Source organism: Calidris pugnax, unplaced genomic scaffold, assembly GCF_001431845.1.
Source record: "Calidris pugnax isolate Ruff unplaced genomic scaffold, ASM143184v1 scaffold332, whole genome shotgun sequence".
Classification (NCBI taxonomy): domain Eukaryota; kingdom Metazoa; phylum Chordata; class Aves; order Charadriiformes; family Scolopacidae; genus Calidris; species Calidris pugnax.
This window is the reverse complement of record NW_015091053.1, coordinates 220,162-230,534: the sequence shown is the minus strand read 5'-3', so window position 1 is coordinate 230,534 and position 10,373 is coordinate 220,162. Positions and strand designations below refer to the sequence as shown.

At 56.9% G+C, this 10,373-nt stretch overlaps 1 protein-coding gene across 1 annotated transcript; it reads left to right on the top strand.

Moving 5' to 3' along the window:
- The first annotated feature begins 192 nt into the window (after nucleotides 1–192).
- LOC106896537 (selenoprotein M) lies at nucleotides 193–9,487 on the top strand. Its single transcript, XM_014956616.1, has 6 exons — nucleotides 193–198; nucleotides 8,051–8,065; nucleotides 8,141–8,176; nucleotides 8,271–8,305; nucleotides 8,624–8,702; nucleotides 8,795–9,487. The coding sequence occupies exons 1-6, from the start codon at nucleotides 193–195 to the stop codon at nucleotides 8,996–8,998; spliced, it is 375 nt and encodes a 124-aa protein (XP_014812102.1). The 3' UTR covers nucleotides 8,999–9,487.
- Nucleotides 9,488–10,373: the final 886 nt, after the last annotated feature.

Below are 10,373 nucleotides of genomic sequence, written 5' to 3'. Positions count from 1 at the left end.
CGCCGCCCACCCCCGGCCCGGCGCCTTAAGGGCGCAGGAGCGGCAGGAGCCGCCTCGCCGCCGCCCCGCCCCGCTCACGTGACGGCTACTGCCCCGCCTGCTTCTCCATCTGCCCGCGCCCGACACCCCTCACCGGCGCGAGGACCTGAGCGCGCGCCCGCCACGCGTGCGGGACCTCCCCTGCGCGTGCGCATGCGGGTCAGTCAAGTCCTCTTCAATAGTTTCACCAATGACCGGGATGGAGTGTGTCCTCAGAAAGTTTGCTGACAATATCAAGCTGGGAGGGGTGGCTGGCACCCCAGAAGGCTGTGCCGCCATCCAGCGAGGCCTGGACAGGCTGGAGAGTTGGGCAGAGGAACCTGATGAAATTCAACCAGGGCAAGTGTAGGGTGCTGCACCTGGGGAGGAATAACCCCCTGCACCAGGACAGCTTGGGGGTGACCTGCTGGAGAGCAGCTCTGAGGAGAAAGACCTGGGAGTCCTGGTGGACAACAAGATGACCATGAGCCAGAAATGTGCCCTTGTGGCCAAGAAGGCCAATGGCATCCTGGGGGGCATTAAGAAGAGTGTGACCAGCAGGCTGAGGGATGTCATCCTGCTCCTCTGCTCTGCCCTGGGGGGCCCCCATCTGGATCACTGGGTCCAGTTCTGGGCTCCCCAGTTCCAGAAGGACAGGGAACTGCTGAGAGGGTACAGCAGAGGACTACAAAGATGATGGGGGGCCTGGAGCATCTCTCTTAGGAGGAGAGGCTGAGGGACTTGGGTCTTTGTAGTCTGGAGAAGAGAAGGCTGAGGGGGGATCTGATCAACACCTGTAAATACTTAAAGGGTGGGTGTCAGGAGGATGGGGCTGGTCTTTTTCCAGTGGTGCCCAGCAACAGGACGAGGAGATCGGCACAAACTCAAATATAAGAAGTTCCACCTAAACATGAGAAGGAACTTCTTCACTTTGAGGGTGGCAGAGCCCTGGAACAGGCTGCCCAGAGAGGTGGTGCAGTCTCCTTCTCTAGAGACATTCAAAACCCACCTGGACACGTTCCTGTGCAACCTGCTCTGGGTGGACCTGCTTTGGCAGAGGGGTTTGACTAGATGATCTCCAGAGGTCCCTTCCAACCCCATATCATTCTGTGATACTGTGTGTGCATATCACTGAGTCACAGAATGGTTTGGGTTGGAAGGGACCTTAAAGCCCAACCAGTGCCACCCCCTGCCCTGGGCAGGGACACCTCCCACCACACCAGGTTGCTCCAAGCCCCCTCCAGCCTGGCCTTGAACCCCTCCAGGGATGGGGCAGCCACAGCTTCTCTGGGCAACCTGGGCCAGGCTCCCAGCACCCTCACAGCAAAGAAGTTCTTCCCCACATCTCAGCTCCATCTCCCCTCTTTCAGTGTCAAGCCCTTCCCCCTCATCCTATGGCTCCCCTCCCTGATCAAGAGGGATCCCCTCCCCAGCTTTCCTGGAGCCCCTTTAGGGACTGGAAGGGGCTCCAAGGTCTCCCCGGAGCCTTCTCTTCTCTGAGCTGAACCCCCCCAACTCTCTCAGCCTGTCCTCACAGCAGAGGGGCTCCAGCCCTCCCAGGATCTCCGTGGTCTCCTGTGGCCCTGCTCCAAGAGCTCCATGTTCCTCTGCTGAGGAGCCAGAGCTGGAGGCAGCACTGGGGGGTGTCTCCCCAGAGCAGAGGTGCAGAATTCCCCCCCCTTCACCCTGCTGGCTACGCTGCTGGGGATGCAGCCCAGGGTGCGGGGGGTTTCTGGGCTGCCAGCACACATTGCTGGCTCGTGTTGAGCATCTCATCCACCAACGCCCCCAAGCCCTTCTCCTCAGGGCTGCTCTCCAGCCATTCTCTGCTCAGCCTGGATTTGTGGTGGGGGTTGCCATGACCCAGGTGCAGGACCTTGCACTTTTGGCTTTGTTGAACTCCATGAGGTTCACATGAGCCCACCTCTCCAGCCTCTCCAGGTCCCCCTGGATGGCATCCCTTCCCTTGATTGCTTCACACCGCTTGTTCTCATCGGCGAACTTGCTGAGGGTGCGGGCTCTAGAAGTGTCCCAAGAAGGGAAAAAATAGCTGTGTTCACTCAGTGTGACAAAGAAATTGAAAGTCAGGGGGGAGGGGGGAGCTGCTGGAGAGGGACAGGTCACTTCTTAGGAATGTCCTGCCTTTGGAAATACTGAAGTAGCCTCCATCCCCATCACACACAGCCAGGGCTTCATGCAAGCTCCCAGAGCTGAGGCGGGGCTGGAGCCTCCCTCTGGTCTGAAAGCATTGAGGTCTTTCCAGCTCCAAGTGGGGCATTTGACATGGCCAGGAGCTATGTTCTCCCTGGTTCCCACAGCTGCTCTAGGTGCAAAGCACAGCAGGGTGAGATCCTGTGGGTCAGTGCTTTTGCACTTTGGGAGGGAGGAAGAAGGAAAAGCAGACAAGTGACGTTTGGAGGTCTGGGCGGGCTGGAGGGGAAGCTCTGCATCCCAGCAGTGCTGGCTGTGGAGGATTGCAGCTCTGTGTCAAGTTCAGGTGCCGGCACTGCAGGATGAGGCCACAGAGTGCCCCTGCGGGCACCCAGCAGTGGCAGCTGTGCAGCCAGGACACACATGCTGCCGTGGGCAGGCATCTCTGGAAATGCCAATGCACAGCAGGCAAAGGAGGTGTGCAGTCTTCCTCACAGGCTGGCAGCACCAGAGATGCTGACCAAAGCCCTGACACTTCTCAAGCACTCCAGCCCCCCGGGGCTACTGCCAGGGAGTAGGCTGCAGCCTTGGGGCCATGTCCTGAGCAGATGGCAGCCCTGCTCCAGTCTTTGCCTCTGAGCTCCCTCCCCTTCCAGCAGATGTGGTGTCCTGCCTGTGGCTGTGTCCTGCACTGCAGGGTGCTTTGCAATGCCGTGGTCCACCCCTGGGCTACTGGGCTCCTGCATTGCTGGAAGCTGACCATGTTTCCTTCTCCTCTCCTTCCTGGGGGCATGGGCAAGGTGGATTTGTGGCCAAGAGGTCCCCAGGGAGGAGCAGGCAGTGCCAGAGGCACTGCAGCAGGAGCTGATCCAGGCTCCCTTGGTAAGTGTGGTGCCGCAGGACAGACCCTGGCAGGGGTGTCCGTGATCTTCCTGAGCCTTTGCTGGCTCCTTTGGCAGGGCAGGGAGCGGGACAGGCTGTGCTTGCTTCACAGGATCCCTTGAGGACTCTGCACAGAACAAGGGCCAAAGGTGAGCAGAGGAAAAAATACAGGCAATGGATTCACTCAGCAGGGTTTAACTCCTGCTAGCCAAGGATGTGGCAGGGCAGAGCTCACTGCCTTGGTGCTGCAGTCCCACAGCAGGATGTGAGCTGGACTAAAATCATAGAACGGTTTGGCTGGAAGGGACCTTAAAGCCCAACCAGTGCCACCCCCTGCCCTGGGCAGGGACACCTCCCACCACACCAGGTTGCTCCAAGCCCCCTCCAACCTGGCCTTGAACCTCTCCAGGGATGGGGCAGCCACAGCTTCTCTGGGCGACCTGGGCCAGGCTCCCAGCACCCTCACAGCAAAGAAGTTCTTCCCCACATCTCAGCTCCATCTCCCCTCTTTCAGTGTCAAGCTTCCAACAACAAGGAAGTCATTGGGAGAAGTCAGCACAGCTTCACCAAGGGGAAGTTCTGCTTAGCCAAACCAACCACCTTCTGTGAGGAAGTGACTGGCCTGGCAGAAGCAGTAGAGCAGTGGACACTGTCTACCTGGGCTTCAGAAAGGCCTTTCACACGGTCTTCCATCAGATTCTGCTAGAGAAGCTGTTGATGTATGGGCTGGACGGGCAGATGATGAGGTAGATTGAAAACTGACTGAATGGCTGGATTCAGGGGGCAGTTGTCAGTGACACAAGGTCTAGTTGGAGGCCAGCAACTGATGGTATGTCCCAGAGGCCAATACTGGGTCACATCCTGTTTAACATCTTCATTACTGACCTGGATGGTAGCGCAGAGTGCACCCTCAGCAAGTTTGCAGATGCCACCACACTGAGAGGGGGTGCTGATAAAGGAGGGGGTCGTGCATCCATCCAGTGGACGAGCTGGAGAAACGGGCTGGCAGGAACCTTATGAAGCTCAGCCAGGGAAAGTGCAAAGTCCTGCCCATAGGAACAAACAACTGCAGGCACTGGGACATGCTGGGGGCCACCTGGCTGGAAAGGAGCTCTGCAGAAAAGGCCCTGGGTTTCCTGGTGGACACCAAATTGGCCAATTGGTTCAGTGTGTCCTGGGGGCAGAGCAGATGAATGGTGTCCTGGGCTGCATCAGGAGTGTTGTCAGCAGATCCAGTTTAGGATTATCCCAGTGCAATTGTGCGACAAAATGGGGAAAAGGACTGAGACGTTCAAATTAACAATTTATTTGGACTTCACTCACAGGTTCAATACACCACTATTGCAGGTTCTATGTGTACGATGGCGATTATACTATTGCAATTTAAAAGCAATTCGTGGAAGACACTTTTGCAACCTACAAGTGATCCCGAAAAGTAACACCACAAACCACAAGCGCGCTAGATATTAATATTTTAAAAGAGTGCACCAATCACAATCTTAATAGCATGCCATATGCCATACATATGTTTCTTAATCCCTTACCCTCTCTATTGGGTAAGGTCGCTCAATCCCTGGGAAGTTACCATGTACAGCGTCCTGGATGAATCTCCTATATCATTGGAAGATTCCTTATTTTTCTCCCCGAACCTTCCAGTTCATATTTCCTGATTCAGTGGGGGTGCAGGACTATGCCTGAGTGGATTACACTATCTGGGATACTGGGTGCTGTGGTGGCTAAGTCTCTGTTGCCAATTTCTCGGGGCTACTGCCAGGGAGTAGGCTGCAGCCTTGGGGCCATGTCCTGAGCAGATGGCAGCCCTGCTCCAGTCTTTGCCTCTGAGCTCCCTCCCCTTCCAGCAGATGTGGTGTCCTGCCTGTGGCTGTGTCCTGCACTGCAGGGTGCTTTGCAATGCCGTGGTCCACCCCTGGGCTACTGGGCTCCTGCATTGCTGGAAGCTGACCATGTTTCCTTCTCCTCTCCTTCCTGGGGGCATGGGCAAGGTGGATTTGTGGCCAAGAGGTCCCCAGGGAGGAGCAGGCAGTGCCAGAGGCACTGCAGCAGGAGCTGATCCAGGCTCCCTTGGTAAGTGTGGTGCCGCAGGACAGACCCTGGCAGGGGTGTCCGTGATCTTCCTGAGCCTTTGCTGGCTCCTTTGGCAGGGCAGGGAGCGGGACAGGCTGTGCTTGCTTCACAGGATCCCTTGAGGACTCTGCACAGAACAAGGGCCAAAGGTGAGCAGAGGAAAAAATACAGGCAATGGATTCACTCAGCAGGGTTTAACTCCTGCTAGCCAAGGATGTGGCAGGGCAGAGCTCACTGCCTTGGTGCTGCAGTCCCACAGCAGGATGTGAGCTGGACTAAAATCATAGAACGGTTTGGCTGGAAGGGACCTTAAAGCCCAACCAGTGCCACCCCCTGCCCTGGGCAGGGACACCTCCCACCACACCAGGTTGCTCCAAGCCCCCTCCAACCTGGCCTTGAACCTCTCCAGGGATGGGGCAGCCACAGCTTCTCTGGGCGACCTGGGCCAGGCTCCCAGCACCCTCACAGCAAAGAAGTTCTTCCCCACATCTCAGCTCCATCTCCCCTCTTTCAGTGTCAAGCTTCCAACAACAAGGAAGTCATTGGGAGAAGTCAGCACAGCTTCACCAAGGGGAAGTTCTGCTTAGCCAAACCAACCACCTTCTGTGAGGAAGTGACTGGCCTGGCAGAAGCAGTAGAGCAGTGGACACTGTCTACCTGGGCTTCAGAAAGGCCTTTCACACGGTCTTCCATCAGATTCTGCTAGAGAAGCTGTTGATGTATGGGCTGGACGGGCAGATGATGAGGTAGATTGAAAACTGACTGAATGGCTGGATTCAGGGGGCAGTTGTCAGTGACACAAGGTCTAGTTGGAGGCCAGCAACTGATGGTATGTCCCAGAGGCCAATACTGGGTCACATCCTGTTTAACATCTTCATTACTGACCTGGATGGTAGCGCAGAGTGCACCCTCAGCAAGTTTGCAGATGCCACCACACTGAGAGGGGGTGCTGATAAAGGAGGGGGTCGTGCATCCATCCAGTGGACGAGCTGGAGAAACGGGCTGGCAGGAACCTTATGAAGCTCAGCCAGGGAAAGTGCAAAGTCCTGCCCATAGGAACAAACAACTGCAGGCACTGGGACATGCTGGGGGCCACCTGGCTGGAAAGGAGCTCTGCAGAAAAGGCCCTGGGTTTCCTGGTGGACACCAAATTGGCCAATTGGTTCAGTGTGTCCTGGGGGCAGAGCAGATGAATGGTGTCCTGGGCTGCATCAGGAGTGTTGTCAGCAGATCCAGTTTAGGATTATCCCAGTGCAATTGTGCGACAAAATGGGGAAAAGGACTGAGACGTTCAAATTAACAATTTATTTGGACTTCACTCACAGGTTCAATACACCACTATTGCAGGTTCTATGTGTACGATGGCGATTATACTATTGCAATTTAAAAGCAATTCGTGGAAGACACTTTTGCAACCTACAAGTGATCCCGAAAAGTAACACCACAAACCACAAGCGCGCTAGATATTAATATTTTAAAAGAGTGCACCAATCACAATCTTAATAGCATGCCATATGCCATACATATGTTTCTTAATCCCTTACCCTCTCTATTGGGTAAGGTCGCTCAATCCCTGGGAAGTTACCATGTACAGCGTCCTGGATGAATCTCCTATATCATTGGAAGATTCCTTATTTTTCTCCCCGAACCTTCCAGTTCATATTTCCTGATTCAGTGGGGGTGCAGGACTATGCCTGAGTGGATTACACTATCTGGGATACTGGGTGCTGTGGTGGCTAAGTCTCTGTTGCCAATTTCTTGATGTCTGGCACTCAAAGTCATGGGAATAGTGGTGGGACAGGACTTGGGGCATTTTGTTTGTTAAGGGAATCACGGAATTGTCAGAGTTGGAAGGGACCTCTAGAGATCATCTAGTCCAACTCCCCTGCTAAAGCAGGATTGCTCAGAGCACATCACTCAGGACTGAATCAAGGTGGGTCTTGAAAAATCTCCAGAGAAGGGGATGCCTTGAGCTCTCTGGGCAGCCTGTTCCAGGGCTCTGGCACCCTCACCGGAAAGAAGTTTTTCCTCATATTTGAATGGAACTTCCCATGTTCCAGCTTGTGCCCATTTCCCCTCATCCTATCACTGGAAACCACTGAAAAGAGCCCGGTTCCATCGTCCTTCAACCCACTCTTTAGATACTTGTAAATGTAGATAAGGTCTCCCCTCAGCCTTCTCTTCTCCAGGCTCAAGAGCCCCAGCTCTTTGAGCTTTCCTCATAAGGGAGGTGCTCCAATCCCTTAATCATCTTAGTTTCCCTACGCTGGACTCTCTCCAGCAGTTCCCTGTCTCTCTTGAACTGGGGAGCCCAGAACTGGAGGCAGGATTCCAGTTGTGGCCTCCCCAGTGCAGAGCAGAGGGGCAGAATGACCTCCCTCCACCTCCTGGCCACACTCTTCCCTACACAGCCCAGGATGCCATTGGCCTCTTGCCCACAAGGACACATTGCTGGCTCCTGGAGAGTTTGCCATCCACCAGGACCCCTAGATCCTTCTTCTCAGAACTGCTTCCCAGCAGGTCCACCCCTAACCTATACTGGTGCCTGGGGTTCTTCCTCCCCAGGTGCAGGACCCTACATTTGCCCTTGCTGAACCTCATCAGGTTCTTCTCTGCCCAGCTCCCCAGCCTGTCCAGGTCACGCTGGATGGCGGCACAGCCCTCTGGAGTGTCGGCCAGCCCTCCCAGTTTGGTATCATCAGCGAACTTGATGAGGATACGCTCTGTCCCCTCATCTGGGTCGTTGATGAATAAGTTGAACAGGACTGGGCCGAGTATGGACCCCTGGGGGACACCGCTGGTTACAGGCCTCCAACTTGACCCTGCTCCATTAAGGACAACCCTCTGAGTTCTGTCGCACAGCCAGGACTCAGTCCACCTCACTGCCCCCTCATCCAGCCCACACTGCCTTCAGCGGGGCAAGGTGGAGGTGAGCACGACGGGGAGGGGATGGGGGGGTCGGCGCGGGCGCCGCCGTGGGTAACGGGGGTCTCTCCTCCCGCAGAGCTGCGGCGGGTGACGGCTGAACCGGCTGAGGGAGGTAGGTGCTGCGGAACCGGGGTGGGGGAGGGCAGGCCGTGGTGGGGAGGTCGCCCCGGCGCTGAGCCGGGCCCGGCCGCCCACTCTACCCGCAGGTGAAGGCCTTCGTCACCCAGGACATTCCCCTCTAGTACCCGCCGGTGGCCACGACAACCCTGAGCCGCCAGCAGCGTTCGGGTTGGGGGCGCTGCCGGGATGGGCGGTGGGGATGGGATGCGATGGAATGGAATGGAGGACGGGACAGGATGCAGTGGAGGACAGGGTGAGACTGGATAAGGGCTGGGAAGGGATGGGATGGGGGACGGGACAGGATGCAGTGGAGGACAGGGTGAGACTGGATGAGGGCTGGGAAGGGATGGGATGGGAGGGAATAGGATGTGACAGAGGATGCAATGGGGGGACCACATGGGCCTGTCCAGCACTGTCTGCTCCTTAACACACCACCCAGCCATAACCTGGAGATGAAGCACTTGCCCGGCGCTGACCCTGAGCTCGTGCTCCTCAGCCACCGATATGAGGAGCTGGAGGTGAGTGTGCAGCATGTCACCCACTGCCACTGCAGGGTCTGGGGTTGTTGGTGTCCCACAGGCACCAGGCTGCAGTCCCTGTCTGCATGCAGAGAATCCCCCTGAGTGACATGACCCGTGAGGAGATCAACCAGCTGGTACAGGAGCTGGGCTTCTACCGCAAGGAGACACCTGATGCCCTGGTGCCTGAGGAGTTCCAATTTGCCCCTGCCAAGCATCCCTCCATCCTGCTGCCCCCTCAAGCTGACAGCAAGATCCCACCTGAACGTGATGAGCGAGAACACCCAGACCTCTAGCAGGGAGTGCCACACTCGAGAGAGGATCCTGCAGCCAGTCCTCACTGCGCAGGGACAAGGGCTTTACAGCAGCTGGGGACAGTGCCCTGGGGTGGCAAAGTTGCCCCTGCTGTTTCTTGGTGCTGTGTAGCCTCTGCCCTGAGGTTGTCCTGGGTGGCTCTAGCCTTGAGCAGGGACTCCCTGGGCATTGAGGACATCCCAGGGATCCTGTGTGCCTGTTGCTGTCCTCCCTGCCCTGTAGCCTGGTCGGTCTGGAGGGGCAGCGTTCTTCATGCTCCCTTGCCATGCCCTGAGGCTTAGCTGATTCCTGGTGCTGGGCAGTGGTATCTTACCTGCATGGGACAGGATGAAACCTTCAGCAGAAAGCCCCAGGTGCTGAGGGTAGATGTGCTGAGTCCTAGAGGTGAGAGAGCTGCCTCCCGGGAGTATGGCTTTACACCCCAGCAGGATTGTCTTTTATCAAGCTCCCAGTAAAGCCCTTGCATACAATGGGCTGCACTGTGTTGTCTTTCTGGGGGGGCTTGGTGGGGCACATCCTGCAGTGCTCTGTACTGGGTGTCAGAAGGAGCTGGGTTCCCCAGAGCCCCTTGCAGTGGTGGGAGGGGATGGCAGGGTCACCCTGTGTACACAACCACCACTGGCGAGCTGACAAACTCCCATGGCCTAGGCTTGCTGTTCTGTGCCACCCCTTTCCTGATGGATGGATAGATAGATGGGGCACCATAGCTTGGGATGAGCTGTCCTTACTGGAGTGCAGGGACATAGGTGTAACCCCACAAATAGGTCCTGCAGTGGTGAGCCACAGCCCAGTGGCTGTGCTGGCCTGGTGGGGACACGTGGCCCTCAGCTGGGGAAGGGAGCAGGACATGGCTGCACCATCTGCAGACCTGGCTCTGCACAGCTTTGGTGGCAACGTAGGATCTTCTCCCCATGCCAGGGTGGGGGGCAGTGGGAGGCAGTGAACCAAGAGCCCTTTGCCAGGATGGGATGTGGATGGTGCCCCTCAGCTCTGGGCATTGTCCCTGAGCAGGAGGAGCAGCATATTCCCTGTGTTGTTCCCTCCCTGGGCTGGGTGAGCAGCGGGCCTGCAGAGGGGCCGGCTGCCAGCCCTTCCCCAGGCGCTATGTTGTGCCCTGCACTGGTGGCACAAAGCAGTGGCACAGCGGAGGAGGAGGACCCAAGGCAGAGGCATCACCCTATAGAATAAACCTTTATTGTCTGGCTGGTGTTGGTACACGTGTCAACGCAGGTGTAGAGGCAGTGATGGAGGGGCAAGCAGCGCTGAGCACGTGGTGCCCCAAGCTGGGGAAGAGAGTGGGGTCTGCTATCCTGGCTCTCTCCTTGGGCCCCTCACTCCCCTGGGACCTCTTACCCC